At 40.6% G+C, this 26,614-nt stretch overlaps 2 protein-coding genes and 1 long non-coding RNA gene across 19 annotated transcripts in view; 1 reads left to right on the forward strand and 2 right to left on the reverse strand.

Annotated features, from left to right (window-relative positions):
• LOC133225371 (uncharacterized) overlaps nucleotides 1–2,586 on the forward strand; it is a 35,168-nt gene extending 32,582 nt beyond the window's left edge. The window contains exons 2-3 of the long non-coding RNA XR_009729127.1: nucleotides 543–2,182; nucleotides 2,507–2,586. This is a non-coding gene — a long non-coding RNA (uncharacterized LOC133225371). The remainder of the gene's footprint in view (nucleotides 1–542; nucleotides 2,183–2,506) is intronic.
• The window catches only part of MCF2L (MCF.2 cell line derived transforming sequence like), a 155,458-nt gene extending 151,264 nt beyond the window's left edge, over nucleotides 1–4,194 (reverse strand). For all 5 annotated transcript variants that reach the window (XM_061377662.1, XM_061377658.1, XM_061377653.1 and 2 more), the window contains exon 1: nucleotides 4,003–4,194. The gene's annotated coding sequence lies outside the window, so the exon portion shown is untranslated. The remainder of the gene's footprint in view (nucleotides 1–4,002) is intronic.
• Nucleotides 4,195–15,786: 11,592 nt separating this feature from the next.
• The window catches only part of ATP11A (ATPase phospholipid transporting 11A), a 117,832-nt gene continuing 107,004 nt past the window's right edge, over nucleotides 15,787–26,614 (reverse strand). For 4 of the 13 annotated variants that reach the window (XR_009729151.1, XR_009729154.1, XM_061377782.1 and 1 more), the window contains 2 exons: nucleotides 24,984–25,072; nucleotides 22,117–22,475 (listed from right to left, as the gene is read on the reverse strand). Coding sequence is in view for 9 of the 13 variants with exons in the window: in XM_061377782.1 (XP_061233766.1) it covers nucleotides 24,995–25,072 (78 nt within the window). In the remaining 4 variants the exon portion in view is untranslated. Of the gene's footprint in view, nucleotides 19,988–22,116; nucleotides 22,476–24,983; nucleotides 25,073–26,614 lie in introns of those variants that run through there. The other 9 variants (XM_061377777.1, XM_061377776.1, XM_061377778.1 and 6 more) reach the window with 7 other exon arrangements.

Raw genomic sequence — 26,614 nt, forward strand, 5'->3', positions numbered from 1 at the left:
TTTTTTTCTCATTTGGAGCTTTACTGTGATCAACATATAACTTGAGCACTAAGTCCTTCAAGATAAATGTTCTAATTTTTTATTTAAAAGCCTTTCATAAAGCATTAGAAATCATCAACAGACATGCAGAAAACACTAATTTCAAAGAAATTGCAACAAGACTTTAGGAAAAACTACGCTGGGGCCTCTTCAAAGGAAGAGAAATATACCAAATGCGTTTCATATGAGAAATGCTTTCTTATTTATTCAACTTGTCATCTTATAGGTAGCCACTTCTCTTCTGAGGAACCCTTGCAAGTTTATATGAAGTCTCCCAGCTGCTTTCCGTCCTTGTTTTGGGGCAGCGATGCGAGAAAAGTTAATTTTTTGTCAATTAACTCAAAATCATGCATATATTCAGACATCTAAAACAAGAAACATACACACACCAGGGGGTAGACGAGCTCTCCCAAGGTTTGAGCAACCTTCCCCACTGCCTTCCTACAACACTCTGCATGTAGGCACAAAGTAGCTTCAAGTACTCAGACAAATTCTCTTTTCAGATCTACAAGGCCAGGGAGTCCCAAACTGCCCGCAGACCATCAGATTAGAGTACAAGGGCATGGGAACAGCTTTTTGCTGGTATGAAATGAGGCATGGACAAAGCCAGAAGATCCTCTTCTTTCCCCACTAGCTGCATCTCAAGTCCCTCAGAAACCTGGACCTTATATACGCTTTATGTCTAAGTTGGATCCACTACAGGAAAAAGCAGAGGCTCTCAACCTTAATATGGTATTGGAACTGTGGCTTGCTGCCCATTTTGCACTAATTTCATGTCTAATGTTAGGTGAAATATCTTCCCTATTTTTAGCAAAAGGAATCAGAGTCCAAGGAGTATTGGTATAAATGTGAGAAAAGCACTATATTACAGAATTCTAGTTGCCTAGAGATCATTATTAGCAAAAGCAGAATTTCCTTAGTCTTCGAAACTCCCACCAAACCACCTACATTACTGAAAACTACGCTTTTAGAGTTAGGTATCTACATTTCTTCTCCTCTTGCTCCCACATACTGCCCCCATACACTAAAGTTTCCTTTCCCACTCACTTCTCCTATCATCCATGAGAAATCAAACAATCACACTAGTCTGAACACGGTGTCCTCTAAAACAGCATGAAGGAAAGTTTACATCTCTCTAAAACTGTTCACACTGTGTATCTGTTTCCACTCAGGTCACGTTTCAGAGATTTTTCTCAAGACCCTGGAAAATGACAAGCTAGGTTTCATGTTTAAATTAAGCCTGAAACACAATAGATGCTGATAGTGCCATGCAGCGTTCTGTGGAGAATGAGGTGGTTACATGCTTGATACCTTATTTCAAGGGGCTGATAAATCTCCCCTTATTCAAGTTGTTCTCATGATAAACCTCAACTCCCATCTCACCAATGCATTATTATTGCACATGCAAACCCGTGAGAAACACAAGACACTGCCACCAGCATGAGGTAACTATGCAAATACCATTTGTGTAACTCTGAGGTACCCATAGCCTGGCATGCAAATCCAGACTCCTAGACTAATTCAGCTGAAAGAAGCAAAATATATGCCACTTTCTGAAGGTCAGTGAATACATGGCATGTTGTTTATTTTTAATTTATTTGTAACAGAATTAGAATATTAGCAGTTTCTCTTGAAATCTGAACTTGGAATGCCAAAGACCTTTCTCTGGAGAAAGCTCCCAGGACAGCATCTTTGTTCAGTGGCCGTATAACAGGAGTACATGCTTTCCTCAGCTTAGCGGACACAGGTCTCTAAGAGATCACTTGGGTCATTTCATCCCACCGACTTTGCTGACAAACATATAATAGGTGTCCAGTTTCAAAGGGCTCACACAACATCTACTCCACAAGTCCCTTCTCTTTCTCCTCCCTTCCAACCCCTTGTCGCAGATCAAAAGCATTTTGCAATAACCCATAAAAAACCCCTCAAGACTATAGTTTCCGCATTCAGCCTTTTACCATAACACACATGGGGGATTAAAAAAAAAAAGAAAAAAGAAAAAGATACGGCTGAGGTTTCCTAAGGTTCAAAAAAACTTCCCTACTGCCTGTCTGCAGAGATGGAGAGGGCTGCCACTATCTTGTGTCTGCAGAATTTGTTCAACAGAAGTGCAAGGTGAAGTGGATCCTATAAGAAGAAAGAGGTAAGTTTTCTTCTGATCTGTTTGGTATTAATTTGCTGTTAATAACCATGCTGAATACTGCTTAATGAAGTTGTTATACATTCACCTAGCAGCATAATTCTGTTGGAAACAGCAACTGACTACAGTTTTCACCCTGAAAGGAGCACTGTATTAAAAGTTTCAAGTAGATGTACATTTGAAGATGATTAAACCTAGTATCTATTTTGAAGCTCCTGCAAAGCCTCAACAGTGCACACAGGTGGCTGCCTTCAAGACTGGTTTTACAGACATCTTTTGTCATTAAACCAGCCCTTCCACGCAGCTCCTGCAATTACTTTTGTGTAGCCCAGTCCTGGATCAGTGAAGCATATAACTTCTGGAAGCCACCTGAAACACAGTAATCTCAAAGTTCTTCAGAAAAAAAAATAATCATGTGATGTGGCCCAGATCTTCCTACAGAAGGGCCAAGGACAGAAAGGAGTGCTGTGTGGCAGCAGCCAGGCTCAAACCCCAAGAAACAGCATGCAACATAACAGGTATGAAAGCAGCGTTCAATTCTCTACCCTACAACCGTGCCTTTATTAGGCATGTGATCTAGTACCTTCTTAACTAGGGTCCAAATCAGACTTTTCCTCTCCCCTCCTACTTAAAGACAAGCTGTGTAACTTTGTTTAGAATTCCATTATTTATTTTTCAATACACTAACCAGACTTGCACTGTGTATCCTGCTACTGAACATTGACTCTTCCACTCTCCAAGCCACCAGAAAGGCTGCACGTGTACTAATAAACTCTGAAAAGCATTTGAAGTTTGTCATAAAAAGGCAACCTACAGGAGATCCTTTAGAAAATAAGCTTGTTTTCTTTTTATTTGCTTTCTGAGCCTTTACTATTCACATCCTCAACCATTCTAAATTCACTATATTAGACAGGCTTTAAAAATGAAATAAAGCGTTTGCAAGAGCAAATCTACTGCCGAGTCTACCAAGGTAAAGTTCTGTGTTCTTTTTCAAGGCTTTCAGCTAAAAATACCTTTAAAACAGTATTTATTTCTGGATTTTAGATGGCAAACACTTATTTTTCCTTCCTTTGTAGATACAAAAGGAAACAGAAAGAAAAAAACCGAACAACAAAACCCAAAACAAAACAAACGAACAAACCTACAGACAACACAGCTGGCTAATTTAATAGTCCAGCCCCAGCTAAATGCAAAATGTAAATAAACACAAGCGTCAGAAACATCCTATTTTACAGTCCGCGTGATTAACCATTGCAGGTAACACCAGCCAACAACACCCCGCACCCGAACATCTTCTTCACACCAGGGGACCGCTTTGTTTCTCTAGTTCGGGGATGCTGCACCGCTCTACTCCAAAAGAGGCAGCACCAGCCCCGCTCGCACCGCTGCAGGGCAGCGCAGCGCAGGGCAGGGCGGGCTGCATCGGGGCAGCTCCAGCCACCATCCCCCTCCAGAGAAGAGGGGGCATCCCGGGGCGCCCACCGCATTTGGTTGTTTATCCGGTCGCTCCCACGCAGGCTACCGTGCTTGCCTTTGTTTCCCTTCCTCCTCTCGCCTGCACCTATCGCCATCGAAAGAGAGGGGGTAAAAGAGAGGAAAAAGGACTCACACCCCACACCCCCGGCGAACACTGTCCTCCTCCCCGAGAAGTCCCCGCAGCCAGCAGTGAAGTCCCACCGCCTGTGGCCGGTGAGGGGAGCCCACCCGCTCTCCCTCCCTCCTGCCCGGAGGCTCGCCTGTCCGCAGGGGAGCACTGCCTCCGGCATGATGGTGGCGTTCCCCAGGGGCGGGCGGTGCGGTGCTGCCCGCCCGCCTCCACTCACCTCAGCGCCCTGCCTGCAGAACCAGGTGGCAACTGCCGCCGGCGCTCCTCTGCTCGCCCGAGAGAGTGGGGCAGCGCCTCCCTCCGGGGGTGGCGGGGTGACGGGGAGGTGCCGTGGGGCCCCGCCCGCAGCCGGGAGAGGGAGGTGGTGAGGGGCTGCCTTTTGTCAGGGCCCAGTTCCTCTCCCCGGCACCGGCACTCAACACGCCCCCACCCCCGGGGGTGCTCCCGGGAGAAGCGGCCGGAGGCTCTTTGTGTGGCGAGGAGGGCAGCGCTCCTCCCCGCCCCGGGCCCGCCGGCCGCCCTTCCCTCCGGCACCTGTAACTCCTCTCCCGGCAGCAAACCCCAGGCGGGAAGAGGGGGCACCTGCGAGGGCTCCCACCGCCCCGCGCCCCTCGTTGTGACCCTCGAGGCCGTTGGGACCCCGCTGAGGCGGGGCCGGCGGCAGCGCGTCGGTGATCGCTGCGCCGAGGCGGTCCGGTAACGGTTGGTTTTGGAGGGAGGGTTTTTAAACTGAGGGCTCAACCGTGCTGAGTCCTGCCCAGGCACCCACAGTGTCGGAGTTGGGCTCTTCACGTGCCTCTTCCTAGGGAAAGCGGTCGTTTCCAAGGAAAGTAGTTACTACCCCTAGGAGCATCGCTTTGTCTTTGGGAACTACGATCAGAGCACAGATGTACGACCTGGCCAAAGTTTTTCAGCCGCGATTCTGACGTTTCCTGGTATTTCAGTGTTCAGCTTCCAGCACTGTACTTTGCCTTTATCCCTGTACGTGAAGATAGCCGCTTTTGGTGTTTGCATCTTAATCAGACAACTGAGCAGCTGGAATTGGATTCGGTTTTGCATTATGAAAAGAAAAAGAAAACAAAAAAAGCCACAAACCAACCAACAGCATGAATTTGTTTTCTTATTTGGGTATCCCAAACTATAAAAACTTTACCTATAAGCAAAATAGTGATGATGTATCAACACGTGGAGGATGGGAGCTGCAGAGAAAGCGAGTGCCTCAGGGGAAGCACCCAAGATGTGTGCATAGCTCTGAGATACACTTCCCAGTGCCTTCTCTCAGGCAGTCAGCAGTCTTCCACACTACTCTCCGCATTTTTGTTGCTGCAACAGTGATGGTTTACATTCCTCATAACCGAACCACAGGTTTCGGAAACTAATTTCCCAGGAAGAGTGTTCCAGGACTAAGGGCAAGGGAGGGTTACCATTTACTTCTCGTACTTTCTTGAGTGAGATGCATTTGGTTTTCAGAAATTCATCAGATGACAGAGATATGCTGTGTACAGCTGTTGTCTTAGCCTGAAATGCTCTTTCTTAAAACGTGGTGACCCACGGTAGAGTCAGGAAATGGCTTAAAGAAACAAGGTTTCAGTGTCCAGTGGCTTCTTACAGCAGCTTAACCCAAAATGGGGGTCAGACAGAACCTGAGATGCAAGGAGGTAATCGAGTAGCCTTAGCAGTAACCATGCTGCACGAGATACCTCATGCCACAGTGTGCAATGGGAAAAGTTGATCCTACAACACTTCACTGCAGAACAGGGGATTCCGTGGAGAGAAAGTGCAGATTCAGATAGGTCACTGTTTATTTTATTATTTGTTTTCAGTACCTCACAAGGATGTTTTCAGTGTTGGTTGAAAAGATCTGATTGGTTGGCCAGGGAAAAGGGACAATTAATGACATGAAAGAGCAGATGGGACGCTTTAATTTGGAGATACTGTCAAAAATAGCTTTGAAAGAAGAGCCTGTGAAGCACAGGGGAGACGTCAATAAAACTTACAATTTAGATTTCAGTTCTGTTTAGCGTTACAGGCACTTTTTGATCTCTAGCCCTACAGCTACCCCTATAGCAGTGGACTTAACAGGGATAGGGTTCAGGCTTAAACCATGGCACATGGTCATCCTCTACACTGTTTCCTTGGTGGCAGTGTCCCCAGCGTGGTTCCATCCTACCAAACTAGCAGTCTCTGAAGCAATTCCCAGTGCAGCTCATGGTTTGGGATGGGCCAGGGGCTGTTCCCAGCAGACCATCTGCATGCAGCTGACCTATTTCAGGAGACAAGAGAGTTTAGTTGTGCATATGCAAGCCATGCTGTGCCAGCTGGTTCCTGTGCCAAAGGACAGTGCTTGACCTGCTTTATTTGCAAGTAGAAACATGAAGGGTTTGACTTGGGTGATCCCCACTGAGTTCTGTGTCAAATCAGAACCTCACCACTGGCTGATTTCAAGCAATGAGAGGTCAGGTCGGGCAGAAAGATCTGAGTCTTCTTCGATCAAGCAGGATTTCTGCAGAGATCTCTGCACAAAAGAAGGCACAGTTCCTTTGGCCAGTAGTGTCGGAATTGATGGAAAGATCTATATCATTATGAATAACCTTTCTTTTGTTTCCTCAGAAAGGTTATTTCTTCTGCATTAAATGAAATATAATATTGGCTTTGATATGAATGCTGTATTCCATGGAAAATACTCTTTTGTTTCTGGCCTTGCGAAGAAGCAGGAGTGAATTTCAGCAAGGAAGCAGTTAAGTTTGAAGCAAATGTCAAGCACAGATGGCATTTAGAAGTTCTGAAGAAATTAATAACTAAAGTAAGTAAGCCACTAGAGCAAATGTGTGCTTTTTCATTACAACAGCTGAAGGTAAAAGTGGGTTGGAATGAGGTTGAGTCAACTTAAGGTATACATCCTAAATAGGGGTCGGATGGGATTCCTAGGAATTGTAAGCCAATGACACATTATGGCTCTTACAAAAATTGTATATGGAGTACCTCTGTCAAACATATGTACCTTCTATTCCTGGTGCCCTGACAAATGTGCAAGTGCTATAAATAAATATGGGGTGAGTTTTGTTGATTTTAATTTTTTTAATTTTTTTTTTTTTAAACCAGCTCAAAACAAAGCTGGGAAGAGAAATCCCAGAAAGATCTAACAAATGCTGAGGTGCTGGATGTGCTCATCTATTGCACAGATGTTGCAGACTGTGAATGGACAAACTCTTCACTCGCTGGCATAGCTGTGCTTTGGGAGTCAGGTTGAGTACTTGCAGTGAAGGGCCGTTAGTTCAGGAGTTCACTTTTCCCTGTCTAGTGCCCCAGGCCTGTTGCCAGATTTCTCTGAAGAACACTCTAGGATGCATCTAAATTGTAAGGAGTAAGAAGAGGTGTACAAAGCTATCTAGATAATACCTCTGTTTAGAGAAGACTGAGAGGGGGTCTCATGAATGCATATCAATATCTCAAAGGCAGATGCCAGAGGGTGGTGCCAGACTCTTTTCAGTGGTGTCCAGTGAGAGGATGAGGAGCAATGGCCATAAACTAAAATACAAGAAGTTTCACATCAACGTGAGAAAGAACTTCTTTACATTGAGGATGGCAGAGCACTGGAGCAGGCTGCCCAGGAGGTTGTGGAGTCTCCCTCTGGAGACATTCAAAACCTGCATGGATGCGTTCCTATGTAACCTGCTCTGCCTTGTCAGGGAAGGTGGACTAGATGATCTCCAGAGGTTCCTTACAGACCTAATCATTCTGTGATTCTGTGAATGAGGCATCATTCTTATGTGTGCTGTGTGGTCTGGTGTGATTCTACATGCACGTATTTCAAGCAAGAGCAGAACTAACTACAGTGCTGTAGGAAGAAGTAATGTTGGTGTAAGCTGTACCCCTTTCTGCCAGTTACGAGGTCTGGAGGGGCTCCAAAATGGCAACAGGTTGGCTTTCAGGGTGAGATTACATGAATTATGTCTCTCAGATACCTGAGACCTTTCTTTATTGAGCAACTGGTCTAAGCCACATCTAATACAGAATCAGAAAGTGTCTGTAAAGTCATAGTATTCTGCTGAGAAAAAAATACACAGAAAATTAAGCTTCAAAGCTGTTGCTTGGAGAAGTTCTCCAGGGTATGCTAGGAACATTTGTGAAACATGATGAGAAAAACTAGTAATGAATGTCCACAGGGAAGAAGAAGAAATTCAAAGTTATTCTTTTATAGGTTTTTACATAGACTGACAATGATTAACTTTCTTATAACTGTGGCAATAATTAGTGAATGATGTAAAATAAAATTATAACAAAGGCAATCTGAAAAATAATAATCAGAGCAACTGTAATAAAGCACTGGGCTGAACGATTTATTAGTGGCAAGTGTAATGGAAATGTGATAAACTGGGAAAAAGAAGAGCCCAGACTTTCAAGAATCCCATTGGTAGGCTGCACAGTGCCATGTTTTTGAGCAAAACATGTTACCAGAAAACCTAGCCTGTCTTCTTATTAAACCATGAACATCAACAAACATGACTCATAGGCTCAGGGGACATGGTGCAATCATACTCTGCTTTCTGATGGGGTAAAGCAGCTCCAGAAATTCTTCCTCCTCTGGTATGAAATATTTACCTTAAACCAAATCCTAAGAACTCACTAAAAATAACAGCAGACTCTCCATAAATAATAGAAAGACTATTGATTTTAGAGTTGCTCTATGGCTGAAGTGGAATGTGCTAGAAATACCAGCATAGCCCATAGTTGTCCTTTTAGCCTATAGCGAGTCAGTTTTTATCAAAAGGGCGCTGCTGAAGATTCAGCTTGCTATGGCTGGATGATGATTTTGAACCCACCAGAATTCTTAGCGAAGCACAGGATGATTGCCATAACAAATGGGATTGCAGCTCAAAAAGAACTGGCTTGGGGAGGAATTGAATGGACAAGACACTCAAATCTGTGCATTGAATAGGAGGAAAGCTACAGGAAAAAAGAAATGGGAGCACCAGCTGCTCCTCAATGCCCTTCCTGAGCACATTTTGATCAAAAAGCATTGTACTGTAAAGCACTGGGCTGTAAAAACCAGGTGGTAGGATGGGAGACTTTTTACAACCCATGGGAAGACACACGGGGGTGTGGAAATGAAGTCGTTCATTGCAAGTCTTCTACCATTCATTGGCATGATCCCCTGAGCCAGTCACTGGAACGAAAGTGAAGATGCGCTCAAGCCTTGTAAGAGGAATGAATAAGCCAGGAAGAACGTGATCTCCAGGGCTAAGGGGGAATCCTTTCGTGTGGGACCTCTTTATTGAAAGGTGGTAAGAAATCTGTTGCGCTAGGAGCAGGGACTAAGGGAAACTATAGCTAATGTGGACGAAGACTCTTCATTTATATTGCTCTAAAAAGGCAAATTAAAAACCCTGAAATCCCACAAGGGTTTTCTGGGATTTCAGAGGTTTCAATTCTAATCAGAGTTTCAGAGTTTTTCTGTCAGAATTTTTCATCCTACTCGAACCGACACTGTGTGGAAATCACTAGTGGCACAAAGCAGGCAGTGTTTGTGCAGTTGGTACTTTCCATAGCTACGCTGCCCAGCAGAGGTTCCAGAAGGGGCATGAAAAGCTGTGTATGGCTCTTCTTCAGCAACACAATCTCAACCGCTTGTCACAAGACAAAGGTGGTTTCCTACAGGCATGGGGAAATCTACAGGGCAGCATCTCCCTGTACGCTGATTTGGCAAATATGTGAGATTTCCATCAAATTCATGCTGGAAGTGCCTATGGAAAATCTGTCCTGTTGTTTACATTGGTGGCTGGCACAGAATCAGACTCTTGCAACTTCTGGTGCCTATGAAAGCATATCCGATGTGTGGAGCATATGATTCTCTTTCCTCTCCTCCCTTCCTTCCTTTCAGGGTTGTAAGAGTCAGACAAGGCCTCTTAGTAGCAGTCCACATCCATTAAAGGTGTTGGGAGGACTGGGAGATCTGCCTGTAATCCAGAGTGGGGAATACATCTAAATGGAAGGAGGAAGATGCCTGGCTGAAGACCTGGGACTGTAAAGATGATTAGGTCCTACAAAACCCCACAGCCTCAGGCTGCAAACACCAGACCTTGACAGGTAAATAAGATTAGTGTCTAATCTGTGTACTGGGGACATGGCCATGGGCAACAAAAATCATGTGGGAGGATGAAGCTGTAATTCCGTCCTGCTAATGGCTTGCGCAAGAGCCCAAATCCTATCCTTCACTGTTCATATTTAACTCTGTGTGTCTCTGTGCCTATGTTGTCATAGTGACAGAAGGCACTGAGAATATTTTATCTTTTATTTTTTTTTAGACATGGATGCAAAATATCCTTTGACATGTATGTTTTCATTCCCTCCCAGCTGATTTTTTTCTTGCCCTTCCTAAGAGTTTAAAAAAGAACTGAAACCTTTAATGGAGTTCACTATGCTTAGATTTGGTACTGTTAGTGAATACCTTCTTAATGCCTGACAAACAAATATAATACACACTAAAGGGCTTGGGCTGAATGTCATGATTAAAAATATACTGTAGGTACCGTTTGTTCTTATTCTCAGTGTATCATCTCAAAGGGAATCTACTGCTGGCTGATGTGGGAGCTTAGACACCTGCTTTGCAAACACACAGCTCTAAGTATCTGAACCTGAACCTCCTGCCTAGGTTCTTGGATTGTATTTTGGTGTTTACTTGTTCAAATACACAGCTCTCACTTAACTCCTGCCTTGGCTTACTCAGAGAGGGAGGAAGAGAGTGGAAAAGTTCCTGGGACTAGAAAGAAGGTGTGCTTTGGTCTGCAGTATGTAAGGAAGGGATTTCAAAGTTATGAGTGCTTGTGTCTTCTGTTGGAAACACAAACTGCAGATCAGAATTTTGGGCTGTACGGTGTGAAATAGCTGGAACATAATGGTGAAGACTAATAGTTAAGGAAATTGTTTGGGACTGGAGAAAACCATGGACTGTCTTTAAAAATATTTGTAAGGAAGAGCATGTTAGTTTTGACTGCATCCCATGGTGGTAGAGAATAAATGGATTCAGAATAAATGGATTCACAGCCCATGAACCCTGTGAAGAGTGATGCAACATGGCAGAAGATGAAATGTCTGTGAAACAGTAATGTAAGAGATGAGTTGCAGACAAATGTTCAAAATGGAAGTTCCATGTGAGGATGCCTGAACTATACTGTGGATCAGTGAAACTTAGTTTTCGTTACTTCATGACTTCCCTAATTCCCAAGTCAACATGCTTTAATATAACAACTGGAATGTCCACCCTATGGATGAGAAGGCAGAGCAGTAACAAGGTATGGCAGGATCTATACTGCCTGGCAGCTGTGGTATGCACTTTTTGCACAATATCCACTTTCCTCCCTAAATCAGTAGAATTCCAAACATACCATCTTGGTTCAACACCTGGGTATAAAATTAATTATGACAAATCAGAATTGGTAAGCATGCATCCCTTGGAAATATAAAGGGAATGTAAGCCTTCATAAACTGAAGCGGTTAATAGTTAATCGGGTGGTTGAATATTAACCTCATGAAAAACATGAGTACTGCCTAGAAACCAATTTACTGTTCTAAAATAGCAGTGGCTCTTAAACAATGAGTAAGGGTGGAGACTTCTCGAATGAGAAAATTAGTTGCCACTGAAATTAAGATAATCTCTCAACTTTCAGTATTTCACTGTTCATACGTATTTGGAAATAAAGGTTTGGCAGATGGTTCGAATGACCTGCATCGGGAAATACAAGATGCCAAAGTGGAGTGCATGAGTATTCTTCAGATAGGTTATGACGGAAAGATCTGTGGGCTCAGGATGGTGGCATATTGCCCAAAGTTATTTGAAGGATATATCATGGTGGATGCAGAACCAGATCAATATGAGGGAAATATATCTTTCAGATCTAAGAATTTATTTGAAGGAGATGGTGTTAGAATTTAAATAGCCATTCCCTGGCTACAGTACCTTCAAATCTCTGTCTTAAAAATACTATCACTCTTAAAAAAGATTCTTCCTGGAGACCCTCAACATGTGAGTGGTCAGGTAATGTGTCACTCAAGGCAAAATCATAAGATACAGGTAGTTTGCAATAAACTCAGTGGGTTAAAAATTCTTTTTTTCACCAACACTTTCAAATCACAACTTTTCATGAGGAAAACAAACAAACAAAAATAAATCCATGAGACCATGTATCTGTTCAGAGCAACCAGCTCCATTTATATGGACTCAGTAGAGTGAGGGTTAATTTCCAAAACATGTTGAATTTCAGTAGATAAAAGGACAGATGAGCTTATTTTGAGTCTTAATTTGCTTAGAAAGAGACCCAGGAAAAGCAAGAGAGCTGAGTACAGAAGGAAGATGAGACATTATCTGCCACGTGACATTCACACTGCGTGTGTTTCATGGTATTTGTTGCATGTTTGAGTATTTCTTGCACAGAACCAACCAAGGAAGTAACCATTGTGGTGGTGACCATAAAGCTTCAGACCTGCTGGTTTGCCTGCTAAATGCTCCTCCAGGACAATATGAAAGAGAGAGCGAGAGATCTCGTTACCACATATGGGACTATGTTTTGCTCAAACATGGCAAGAATGGTTTCTTCCTTTATAATGAAGCATGGAGTGCTAAAATAGACTTCTGGGGGAAAGAAGGTACCCCAGCATTTCGGGTACTAGGTAGGAGGCAAGAAAGGGGAAACGTAAATACATGTATCCTATTTCTGACCTACAGGGAGAACAAGAGTAGAGCAGGCATTAAAGTTTGAAACCCCGGTCTTACCCTCTAGGTAGACAATTCTCAGTTTCATCCAGCTTTTTCTTCTTTTCCCTCCACATGCACATTTTTTACTTACTCAAAGGTGTGGCCCAACTAACCCCATCCCTTAACTGTGTATGCTTGCTTTTACTGAAGTTCTTCCTGCTGGCTAGTTGAAGCAGTTGCTCCAAATCCCCTCAAACTCTGCATTACCGATCAGACTGCATACAGTACAGCACTGGTGTGGCCTCCCTTCAAGTCCTGGCTGCAGTTTTGGGCCTAACAATACAGAAAGGATGTGAAAATATAATGTGGCCAAAGGAGAGCAACAAAGATGGTAAGATGACAGGAGGAGATGACTTCTGAGGAGTGGCTGAGGACTCTTTGTTTGTTCAGCTTAGAGGAGCCTGAAGGGTAACCTCATTGCTGCCTACAGCTACCTCATAAGAGGAGCAAGGAGTAAGGTGCTGGTTCTTCTCTCTGGTGTCTCATGATAGGGTGCAAGAGAACAGCTTAAAGCTGTTCAGACTGGACATCAGGAAAAGTTCTTCGTGAAGAGAGAGGTCAAGCACTGGAACAAACTCCCCAGAGAAGCAGTCACAGCCCCAAGCTTCTTGGCATTCAAGAAGCATTCAGACAACTCTTAGATCTATGGCTTAACTTTTAGGTTGCGCTAGCTGGAGTTGGACTCTGTGGTCCTAGTGGGTCCCTTCCAATTCAGGATGTTCAGTTTTACATGAGAGACACTGGGAGTCACATTTTGCTTAGTTTTACGACAAGGAAACAAGATCAGAGACCTCAACACCCTCCCCCCCGCCTCCCTTCCCCCAAAACTCTTGAAATGCCTGTAGTATAAATTATTATATTTAGACCAACTAACTTAGCCAGCACTGGTACTATGATTTACAGAATCTTTTTAATTGCTGCATATTAAAAGCTCTTGGCTGCAATACCATGAATGCAACTTTTCTGTGCAGACGGCAGCAAAGGACTGCAAATTGTGTACAATCACAAAGATTTCAACTACATTTGTCAGCTTTAGGAGTAAAATCTCATGTTAAGAAAGATGTTCTCTAGATGTTTACCTATGTTTTACATACGGCTGGAAGTACTTTCTGAAATAAAGTCAGCATACCACTCGATGGTCTTCAACAACCTTGGGCCTGGGCTTGTTTCCCTTCCTTTCTAAAACTCAAGTGTTTATTAGATTGTAAGATCTATCTTTCAAATTACCGCTTCAGTGTGAGGTATCTTCACAAGATATGTTTAAAATCTGAATGTAAGGAAGTGTTGATGTGCTTTTTGAACAACTGTTAACACTGCCTTTCTTGTTAGGAACAAGGAGTGCATCAGGTTTTCCCACATTAAATAAGGAGAATGGATGTTAACAGTTCTTCTGATACAATCCGATCAGGGAGCCTCCGAGCCTAGCAGAACACTGCATCCTATGTAATTTTTAAAGGCTTAATGCACCATAAGATTTCTTAACCAAAATGAATAATGGAAAACAACAACAAACCTTTTGATGATTTAAAATTGAATATTACTCCTATTTGTCTCCTTTAAATGGAAAATGAACACTTAAAGCAATAAGAGTTGCTGCTATTAATTTACTATAGAACTGATCACACACTGTAATTCTCTGTTAAACACATCTCAACCTAGATGGGGATATTAGGCATCTGATAAACTGGTCTACATAATGAAATGAGTTAATGGCTGTATTTGGTTTTATCCCTGTCCTATCACTTCATGCTTATGTAAGTGAAGCTTTTGAATGGCTACAACTGATGCTTTAGCATTTGAATGAAATTAAAATTAAAATGAAAAGATCTGTAAGTCTGTGTAATAGAAATGGACACACCAACAACACTTCATTCAAATCACAGAATGGTTTGGGTTGGAAGGGATCTTAAAGATCATTTACCCCCACCAGCCCTGCCATGGGCAGGGACACCTTGCACTAGACCAGGTTTCTCCACGTCCAGGTTGGATGGAGCTTTGAACAACTTGGTCGAATACTGTTTCTAAATTCCTGTAGAGTATCACCTGAGGTAATTGGGATACGCAGAAAACAAACCTAGGAAACTTCCCAACCTATCTCACTTCATATAGAAATAACTTTCAGGAAAGATTTTATACAGCAGTATTGCACATAGTGCAGGAAAAAATGGGGTATTAATAAATGTATGTAATGTAAACAGGTTTTCAATTATTTTTACAATGTAACTTACTAAAAGAGCATAATTTAAAGAGCTGAAGGAAAACAAAAGGTATTCAATTTAGAAGACTGTTCAGAAACTACTGACTTGCTATCTTTTTCCTTTAAACAAACATATTTGTACATAAAATAGTTGTCTACTTATAAATTCATCTGTTCCTCTTGCTACTGTGTTCTTCCTGAAATCCAGATGCATCATCACGTCTTCTTTTCAAAAACAGTTTCAATATTTCTATCTAATTGCAATTTATGCAATTTTGTTTTGTTCATTGCATGAACAAAAAGAAAAGCATCTTCCATATTTACCTTTTCCCCTCAAACTACCTTCTCCAGAAGATCATTCAGTACAAACACAGGATTTCTTGATGCAGAAAAAGGGAGATGGGCCCGGTATGCTTCTAATGTCTGGATAAAAGGGTTCATAATACATACAAACCCATTCTTCTGAAATCTTCATTATAGGAAGTGCGAGATCAACATACAAAGTGCTCAAGGATTCTACACAGCCTCAGAGTGAAAGGCACCTACTGCTCTGAGGGGCTTTGTAGAGGCTTGCTGAAGGTACCTTCAGCCTGACCGTGTCAGTGCATGGTGAGGTCTGTAGCGGTTTTGACACAACTGAAAATCCCACAGTACTGCAATACCAAATTAAAGTAAGTGATGGCATTTCTGTGCATTCATCCTGCTCTGTACAAGCCTGAGAGCACCGCTGCCAATTCAGATGGCAAAGCCCAAAGGAAAGATAGCTCTGGGTTCCCTGCACAGCAGAACCATCAGGAAACACAGATCTTCCCATGTGTAGCTCGCAGGTTTAGTCTGGAAATAACTTCTGTACTTACTCAGTCTGTGCAGGAGGAACAAAGCTCTCCTGGACTCACACCAATTCCTTTGCCCTAACCGCCTGCACTGCTCACATTCCAGTTCTCTCCAAATTTCCCTTCTTGTTAGCTTGTTTTATCAGATGACTACATACACTCTCTGATAATAAATGTGACTGCAAGCATAGCCAGTAACAGAATCAAACACTCATTCCGTTTTCTGTTATGTACTTACTTTTTATTACAGACTAATATGAAACCATCTCATATTTATACTAGATTTTAATTACTCAAGAGCAAACTTAAACCAGTCTTGAACGTTTGTATTTATTGCAAGCAGATTCTTGTCTCCTGCTCATATATTCTACATAAGGATCCAAAATGTGACTGAGTATAAACAAGTTATATTTGGTTATCTACAGAAATAAATGTTAAAAATAGCACTGAAGAGAAACTTTACAGTAATGTCTTCACACACTGACTCTTCAAATCAAATAAACCAGGTGGTACAGGATAATCTAAACATTTGATTTGAAGACTAATTTATTTTCAAATAAATGCACCTATAATTGTACAATTAAAAATAAGTGTCAGTATTTGGTGCTGACGACTACAGACATCTGTAATGTTTAATGCACAGAGAACTACCCTCCAGCTCCCATACAGCAGCTTCCGCAGATTCTACTTTACATTAGGTCATGAAAGGACATCTAAAATGCAGAGCGTACACAACACAGAATATGTGTTGGAGACAACGCCGGTTAAAACTCTGTGAATTTTCAGAAGGTAAAAAGTTAAAGCTCTATAAATGGATTTTTAGATTAGTCTGCAAAGTAGAATCACGTACTTTTCACTTTCATAATACTTTCACAAATTTCCATTAAAGCTTTTTTATCAGACAGTAGCATGAGCACAATGATCCCACTGGCTTCCAAAAGAAAAGTAGTGCAGTTGCTCCACTAACACGTTTTTTGTTTCCTTTCACATTTGCAAGCCAGTTGGGTCAACACAAACAGGCTAATGCAAGCAAGAAAGTAAACTGTAAGCTTTTACATTAAGTGGCTGAATAAACAATTATCATTCATGGTAAAACAAAAAAGGTCTTTTGCCACAAGCCACTGTAGGAATATATGAACTTCAGTGGCCAAAAAGCTTGAAATACTAAGTCGTCACGTACATTTGGTTAGCGCTTACCAGCTTCAAGACATTTACAGAAGCAGTTATGGAGACACTATGCTGTTAAAGCTGCAACAGTTTAAACAAGGCAAGTTAGGAAGTTATATAGGTTTTTATACTTTTCCCCTTTAATTTTTTAATTAATTTTAATACATAAAAATCTGTCTCTTTTCAGGGTCTCAGCCGTAATAAAACATTCTAGCGCAGTTTGAGCTAACTTCTATTTTTTCATCTTTGTATCGTCTGATCCATTTACAATGGAACTCCCCGGTAACACCTGCTGCTGCAGTGGACTCTGTTTGTGTGGCAATAGTAACAAAGACTGAAGCAAAAGCACCTCAAGTGAAACCCAGTCGATGTTGCATGGGTTTTTTTTCACTGAATGGTCTACTTTAACAAGCAAACCGTACCAACTTTTCAAGGTAAAAGTATTGCTAAATCAAAGCAGAAACTTCCACTTAAATTCAAGCATTCTTTCTCCTCCCAAAAATGACATGCTTAACTGAAATTTCCCAAGCACTTATAGAGGTGTTTCAGCCTGACTAATGTCAGTAGTTTTGAAGTGCAGGGGTACATGAAGTTTGCAATGAACTGCTTTGTTAGTAGGCAGAACAGGAATGCAGCATTTTCAAAAACATCAAGCAAAAAATCTCATTTAAGGCTAAAAGATGGAACTCAGATAATTAAAAAAGCAGGAGGCTTTAGAGAGTAAAAAGGCCAGCAGTAATAGCACAGCGCTGGAAGTACAGCGCTTTCCTCTCCACTATTGCAAACCCCAACGGAACATCAATAGCTTGGGTGAGACTGAGCAGCAGACCTGCATTTCTAGTATGACATTCATTAGTATTTTAACATTCAGCCACAACTCCACGCTAAGCTAAATCGAAGTGGCCAAAAACTCATAGGTATAAAAAAAGCCTTCAAAACAATACTTAAAAAAAAAATAGAAATGGTGTGTTAACAAATGTATGCGTAAAACAGATTTATAAATAGCTACAGTATGAAAAATATTTCAGTGCAAAGGCAATTTTAAGATTTCTAAAAAATACATTACAAATAATTTGTTAACTACACACAAGAAATTTGTCACTGCTACTGGTATAAAATTTATAGCCATATTAACTCTTTAAAAATATATACACCAGTGTTTTATGTAGGGGACGGTTCTAACTGACCCACATTCAAGTCTGCAATGGCAAGTACATGTACACACACCCGCACCCCCACACATATGTATTTCAAGGTGATACTACTATGAGGACATTCTTTGAAACTTAAAAGTGCTTGCTACATGTTAAATGGTAAAATACCTTCAGCTGTGGTGCTCCCCGTTACACATCTTAAAATTCTCTTCTCTTTGGTATACAGAAAATTTCACGACTCACTCTACAATCTCTGCTTGTCTCAGGCCATTTTAATAATATTCCACTGTTCAATGTGAAAACCACCCAGAATATTGTGAACAACATTTCCTAGTAAGTTGATTTTTCTTTTAGTGAAAATTAACTTAGTGAGTAAGCTATCTGTTTTGGTGTTTTGGGTTTTCTTTTTTTTAGAACACAAACAGGAAAATTTTTCTCTGCCTCCCTGGTCCATTCAAAATACAACTAACAATGTCTTGGCCAGGTCTTCCAATAAAGGCTGCAGCTCTGACTTCAGAGATTTCTAGCTAATGTCCTCCCAGAGGTATCTAATAATGACTATAGTCATGAATTGGTTCTAACCACCAGGCTGAAATTGACTGAAATCAGATTACTCCTTCAGATATTTTTGCACCCCAAAATAAAACACTGGACTAACGAAACAAGACAAGGACACAGCTAATAGCTGAATTAGTGCCAGGTAACATAAATGTAGCAGAGAAAACAGAAGTGCAAGTTGGCTGTCATTCTTAAAGTCACTTAGACAGAATCGTTGCAGTCAAACGAGTTCCTGTATCACAACTACGGTTCTACGGTTCATAAACAGCCGTGTGCCACCTCGTGGTTTGATTGCAAAAGTTCACAGTTGCGTGCTTTGTAATACATCTAACTAAGCTGATTAGCCAGTATTTAACCATACACGCACAAAAACTCACATAAAAATTAAGAGGATGACTCCAGATAGTAAGAGTCGCTTATGTGGAACTTTCTTCCTTTAAAGAAATAAATGTGTCAAAAAGGGTTTAATATACAATGCTGTTGGCTATGCCTATTCTATAATTACAGGCAGAGGAAGTGGGAATGCTGCGTAATCTGCACCTCTGACAAATCTGGAAAGACATTTTAGGCCAAATGCTTACGTTCAGGTTTTAAGTAGATACTAACATTGATATTTACCTGCCTAACAGCCAACTTGACTTCATAGAGCATGTACATAATCCACACAAGGATTGTTTTGCCTATATTTCTATGGGGGAAAGCTAACTGAAAACCAGACCTAGCCCTGATTTGGCCACTTACAAGGAAGTGAGCATTAGAGAGTGTTTCTTGAAAGCAGATTTGCACAGAGGAAACACCAGTTTGTTCTACAGAAAGAGCAAAGAAAGAAAAAGGACAGAGGAAAATCAGAAACAGTACTTGTTAAATATGATTTAGGAGACTTTCATTGGAGATAACAGGTCATTGTTTCTGGCTGAAAATTAAACCTGTTGAACTCAAAATGTAGGTCACTGACTGAAACTATACACTTCAAGTAACAAAGAAAATGACTAAAGATGACAGAAGCAGTAAATGCACAAAATTCTTGACACAGGATGAAGAGAATTTTTAGTGCTACCAGTCTCACAGTACCAGACTGTGCAGATTGTTCATTGCTTCAGTAGTTGAAAACATAAAAAGAGGCCTATTAGCCTGGAAGGGTTCATACTTCTAGCTTTTGATCCTGTTTGTCTGAACACTACCTCAGACTGCAAAAGCCACGTATAGTTTAATATATTTCTGTGACATGTTTGTTTCCTGAAAAAAGAAATAAATAGTTTTTAAAGGCTTCACTTGGTGTTTTGTCATACGGACGTTTCCAAACCTGACCCACTGTAGTGGTAGCCTGCACTGGGACGGCAATGCCTATTTGAATAGCCAAAGACAGATGGAAGTACTGAATAATCGATGCCTCTCCAGTGCGTAAACACCATTTTTTTAGAATGAGAATTAGACCTTCTTGCTGGGGAGCTGCTGCAGTCACTGCTCCTGTATCTTGGGCTTTTCAGACAGGCAAGAGGTGTGAACTCTGAGATGTGCTCCTGACAGTGCCTCGATGCATCCTGTTGAAGTGAAAAAAACATATACACAGTAAACAAATTATTTTGGAGCTAAAAGTCTGTAATTGTGGTCTTTCTTGGGGCCACTGTGCCCTTGGTATAATAATGCCTTCTGCTAAATCACCACTGTGGCTATTTGTTTCATGTAAAGCTATAACCAACCATTGGTTGGTTGAGTAACCAACCATTTTCAACATGATTAGTTTTATATTAAGACCTACAGAAGCAGGTGTAATTGTACACCTAATCTCTAAACCTGATAATGGGCTCTTTAGAGAACAGATGAAGACACTGAGGATTACTTCCAAGTTGAATTGTTTAAATCAGGTTTATATTTCACTTCACAATCTCTCCTAGTATATCTTTTTTTTATCTCTGAATGTCTTTAGTCAGGACTTCTTACAGGGTATTTTAAGACAGAACAGATTCAAGTACTTTGCCCTGTACTTCCAAAGAGATGGAATTCTTTACAATTAGTTAGTGTCAATAGATAAAAGTTCAAGAGGTTTAATGCACTTGCTTTGTACTTCTAAGCAGTATCTGATTTTGGACTTGCTTTGATTACATGTAGCATCTATACAGCCAATTTATGCTATCTTGGCCTAATTGTCCATTAAAATTTATTGGCACCACATAACCACTCCACACTGGCAGAATCAGCCAGGAAATACGTGGGATTCCAGTACCACCACAGCTGCATGACAACACCCTAGAACACATGCACAAACTAAAAATTAGCACAGCGCTTCTCCCAACGAGTTTATCTAACTCTTCACACTGAATGCACATATAGTTTCCAGGTATAGAGGCACGGAGGTTACGTGCTGGTATTTAAGCTATAAATGCATTATAAGCATGATTTCACAGAATCATAGGATCATTTAAGTCAATGTTATCAATCACGCTCTTCATAAATGCTATGTAAGCCAGTCAATCCTCTGCTCTTGATCACCCTCTTCCTCCTTTCCTGTTAACAGCAACACAGGAGAAAAGGAACAAAATCGCAAAGAAAATAACAATGATGTAGCTTACAGAAGTTTGGCTGAGATTTAATATTACACTTTTAAAACCTATCGCAAGCTTGAAACAACACCTTCGCATAGCCAAGACCAATCAGAAAACTCTCTTACAACAGGTACTCTTGGAAAAGTCAGTAAACTATACCAAACTGCTCACTAACTGTAAGGCCTGGGCTCTTTTAAGCACACATATAGACCAAACGCCATCAATACAGAAAAATGTAGATAATCAGGTAGCAGATTAGCAGACTTTGTTTTGGAAATGTTGGAAGGAGTATTCATACGCTGTATGGTAACTGTTTTTCCTATTCTTCCAGCTAGAAAGTGAGGCATTTTAGTTACTGTGTGTATTTCTACAAATAATGTTTTTTCTACACATAGTTCCAAGGCAAGCACTTTCAATCTGCCATACCTGAAGCTGCTCAAGAAAGCTGGGGTTTTCTACCACTATTTGTCTAGCAGTCATTAAATCAAAAGTACCCCTCAACTACTGTGAAGCATCACAGCCCACACCAGCATGTTACACTGCATCTGTTTTCTCCAAATACTAGAACTTTATACATTCTTTTCATTCATGTGCTGCTTCTTGGGTCAGGAAAGCATGAAGTGACTGGAGCAGATATGGCATTCAAGTAGGAACGTATTTACATGAAAAAGTGTACCTTCTTACGTATATTCACTGGGGTAATCAATGGTGTGGCAAGGAAATGAGGTAAAGCAGAAAACTTCATTCTGCTGCCCTAATATCTGGAGTATTTAGGAGCTCATTACTTGTGCTGGTGTCTCAAGTATTTGACAAGACGACCACCCTTCTCTCTTGATCCGAGGCAGTGATGCAACAATGCACTGCTCTATATAGAGCCCCAGTCTCTGTAACTGAGCCAAAGTCCTGTTCACAAATCGCTTCCTTTTGCATGGTTATTTTCCTGTTTTACTGTCTGTGTTTGGTCTACATATGCATTCAAGAGCACAAGAGATGATGGAAAACTGCTTGTGTATGAGATTTCTGACTTTATGTATTCTACACGATAGTGTAATGTGAGTACAGTCTGCAATGATGACCACAGTTCTTATAGAAGAAATGTCACACAACACCTACACACATAACATAAGGTATTTGTAAGACTTTAATATGGGTATATTGATTCGTTGCTTTTCCTTACACGAGTAAGAGTCTGAGATAAAAAGATCTTACCTGTGGCAGGGAACATCTCTTGCAAAAACTAGTCTCTCCAAGTAAAACATAATGATTTTGTATCAATATTGATAAAGTACATCAAAAACTCTGGAGGAAACAGTTGATTTGTAAATAGCACAGTTCACCAATAGAAATTAATCCAAACTGGCAACACGTACAGTACTGTTACCTAGTTTTGATCTAATTATGGCTCGGAAGCTGAAAGATTTCCTTCAAGAAGTGGCCCATCGCTGTTCGCCAGTGCATTTAGGGCTGTTTTATGTCTCATACTCTTCTGCAAGGATGAGGAAAAACAGTGAGACTCTTGCTGAATACAAGAGAGAAATGTGAATGAACTGTACCATTTGGTACAAATGTTACTGTTTTAGCAAAGTCTCGTAGAAGTAATGGATTTTCTGACATTTAAAATTGCAAGGTTATCCTGTGTAAAACAAGGTTTCTTGTTCTTGATACTGAGGTTATCATTTTAGCCCCTCTGAAGATGTTTCTAGTTCATTTCAAACTCTGTTAAAAATTCTTAATTACTCTCAAAAGCACTTAACTGTACCATTACCATGGGCTGTCCTGCCCCTTTGACAATAACCTGTCCTTGTGATATAGAGTCATAGAATAGTTAGGGTTGGAAAGGACCTTAAGTCATCTAGTTCCAACCCCCCTGCCATGGGCAGGGACACCTCACACTAAGCCATGTCACCCAAGGCTCTGTCCAACCTGGCCTTGAACACTGCCAGGGACGGAGCATTCACAGCTTCCCTCGGCAACCCATCCCAGGGCCTCACCACCCTTACGGTAAAGAATTTCTTCCTTATATCCAGTCTAAACCTCTCCTGTTTCAGTTTGAACCCGTTACCCCTTGTCCTAAACCAAGTAGATTACAAATTAAGGACCACACACCCACCTTTGCTACTCCCCAGTTCAACTGGCTGGGGAGTTGATGGGGCCAGTGCTAATGAAGGCTGACTGACAGCTTTATCATTTCACCATGGGGAGAGGGCAGGATTTACTAAGCTACCTTCTCCCACATTATTTAAACATTGCAACGGCAAGATCTATTTCTTTGTTTTCAATAGAAGAGGAGTCCAACACATGACAAAGGCAACAGTTTGCTGGTGACCAGTTTTCTAAGAGGAACAGAAGAATAATGAATCTCCAGAGAGGCTTCCCCAGGCAAAAGGACCACTTTGGGTTTCCCCAAGTGCAGCAAAAGGTAGAGATCTCATAAGGAGGCTAACGGGCAGATCTTGTGGCTGAAGTGAAAGTGAGGGGAAAAAACAATCAGTGAGAAGCAAAGAGAAAAAGAAAAATATTTCCTAAAAAGGGATGAAAGCACAGAAGTTATTTACAGCTCGGAATCTAAGCACCTGGTATTGCAGCTACAAAATATTTGGGATTGCTGAAACACTGTCAGTTGATGTGACAATTATAAAAAGAGGAAAATTTCAAGTGAATTTATATTTTCCCTATCAGAGCTGCTGAGCTGCTTCTATTAATGAAAGAAGAGTAAAAAAAAGGGAATATAATCAATTAATATAGATTGGATATATTAAAGAACACCTTACTGCTTTTTAAAAGTAAAGGCTGAAAGAAACCTCACAGCTGCAGAGTTTCCAGTTAAAGCACAAAATTCAGCTTGTTTCATTGAGCCAAAGAGTCGTTGGGACTACATGTATTAGAAATGAGCAGATTTTGACCAGAATTACCAGAAGGCAATAGATTCCTCCAAAGCTTTTGCAGAATTAATGTTTTAGCCCAAGAAATACAACAGTTCATACAGGTGTGTGTATATATATAAAAAAATATACATGCACATATATATATAGTATACCTGTATGTACCTGTATGTACATGCACACACACACATACATGTCTTTGTGTGTGTGTATACATATACATATAACTGAAAAGCTCTCTCAACTCAGAACTGTAAGTGGAGTGTTTAAAACCCTCTGAATGATAACAGTGGTCAACTATCTATTACCCACCACACACTGAAGTACTCAAAAAAGGAGAAAAACTTAGAAGCATATGAATTACTTAAAAGATCAGTTCAAACCAATCTGAAGGCACTTAAAAGCCAATTTTAGCCAGAATTTTCAATAGTGAAAAAACCTTCCCCATGACTTACATAATTATAGTCCCTTTTATTGGCTATGCATTTTTAAAGGGGGAAAGAAGGAGGAAATGCCTATTTTATCTTAACCAGTTAAAAAAATATAAAAAAAAAGCTGCTTTCTTTCTAGAAAAAGTATAAAATTTCATAAAATGGAATACATGCTGGACATAACTTATGAATAAAAAAGTTGCATTTCCTTTTATCACAGCACAGCAGATATATTAATATATTCTAAAGATGGCTGAAATGGCTTCTAGTACCACATTTTCTATATGACATTAGTAACATCAGCAGAATCAGAATTATCACTTCTTTGTGTGGCAACTATTCCATGTACTCAGGCCCAGTGCAAATGTGACAATGTGTTCACCTACAGACAAACCAATGATTAAAATGGGGATCTAAGAATTCTAGATTCTTGAGGCACAAACATTATGTAAAATACAGTGACAAAAATGATAGTGATAGTGACAGACTGTGACTATGATTCATAGAGTCTTTAAGATAAACAGCAGAAGAAAACAACTATACTAAAAAGTATTCTTTTTCAAAATATAGTTGATGTGAGTCAGAAATGGAGATGAGTATGGTAAATAACTTCTGATGATAAACTTTTCACTGTCCTTTGAATGAAATGGCCAAGCATGCAGAAAGGCAGAAAAAAGTCACCTTTTGTTCCATTAGAAACTTAGACTGCTTGAAGTCTGAGAAAGCATAAAGATCGTGGACTGCTCAACAGAAAGGCACTGATGCTTAGTCTGATTTTCCCAGGAGATTGTAGGAAGTAACCGTGCACATCATTTATGTTTAAAGCAAGGTAGCAGTTATTTAGACAAAGCAGATTGGAAGACAGAAAGAAACAGAGAGGGAAGAAGAAACACAAGGGATATATCTGGTTAAAAGTCATTGATTTTCTACTAAATATTAAAAAATGAATACTGCCAGTGTTAAGCCCAAAGTCTGCTTCACAATCAATTCATTTTCCAGCATTAATATACAATATCTGTAAGAAATGCTGCAATACCTTTGCTTGGACTTTTGTTTCCTAGCTTGTTTCTTCATATTAACCCACTCTCATTTTCTCTCATCACACTTTTAAGCATGCAGAACCTATACTAAGATCAACTTTTCCCACAAATAACATACATGAAAAGAGAATAAAATATATGGCAAAACACAAAAACACTAAATGTTGTGAATGCTTTTCTGCTATTTATTATTTCCTGTCTTCCTTAAAGTGTGGCATTTTCACAACTGTGCATTCAAGGAATACAGAAGAATGGCAAGGGGTTTTACTTTGCAGATATGAGAGAAGAATTTTTTACCTTTGCCAAAGGGAAAATTTTACTTTCCTTGGAAGTAAAGTTCCTTTATTCCTTTCCTCTTAATACAAAGTATCTTCTCAAATAAACATCAAAATGCTAACTAATCCCTACAGAGTTGCTGGCAACTCATTATTTTAACCTACAAGCCGCAGTTGATGGGCTGAAAAAGGCAAAGAAAGTAACATTAAGTTTTAGGTTCAACAGCTATACTGTCCTTCACCTTCTAAACATATATAATATATGAAAGTTTGCTGGGGTCAAAAATACAGGTAATATGTTCTATTGCATTTGGTTTGATGAACCCAGCATAGTACCATGCTTCCCACAGAACCTGGCTTCCTTTTCAGCCTCAGCAGAGCAGGCCTGTATTTGCACAGTAGTTCCTCCTTTTTGGGCTGATCAGAAGAAAGGAGGCAACAGATTTTAAAATACTCTTTCCATTGGCACAGCAAGGCACGTTTATGTAGAAATAATGTATCGGAAGGGATAAAGTGTAAGTTGAAATACAAAAGAGGAAAAAATATTAATGAATATGAGTAAGTATTAATACATGTGTGGTTTTATCAGGCATAGTATAAGTATAAAATAATTTGCTACAAAAGTATGCACAGATCATGCAATATGAATGTTGGCATGAGTTTACTACATATTCCTTACTAACTTTCGATATACTCATCACATTTAAGTGTATAAACTCTAGATGTGTTCAATAATAATAGTGCTGAAACATTTACCTGCCTCCCTCCATCTGCATCAGCTATTTCGCTGTGGTTGCTGGTACAGAGGCATGGGGGCTGCCCCGGGGTTCAGGTAAATACCACTGTGGAAGTAACAGGCAGTGACTTTTATCACACCGCTTAGAAGTGGCTGGTGTGGAACCGGTGTTACATACCACAGATGGGGAACCTCTGCTCTAAGCTTGTCTCTAACCTTGAACTAGGACTAATTATTAGAGACTTGTGATACAGAAAACTA

This window comes from Neopsephotus bourkii, unplaced genomic scaffold (assembly GCF_033783945.1).
Source record: "Neopsephotus bourkii isolate Nb327-2 ecotype Australia unplaced genomic scaffold, CSIRO-AGI_Nbou_v1 NB_1760, whole genome shotgun sequence".
NCBI lineage: Eukaryota > Metazoa > Chordata > Aves > Psittaciformes > Psittacidae > Neopsephotus > Neopsephotus bourkii.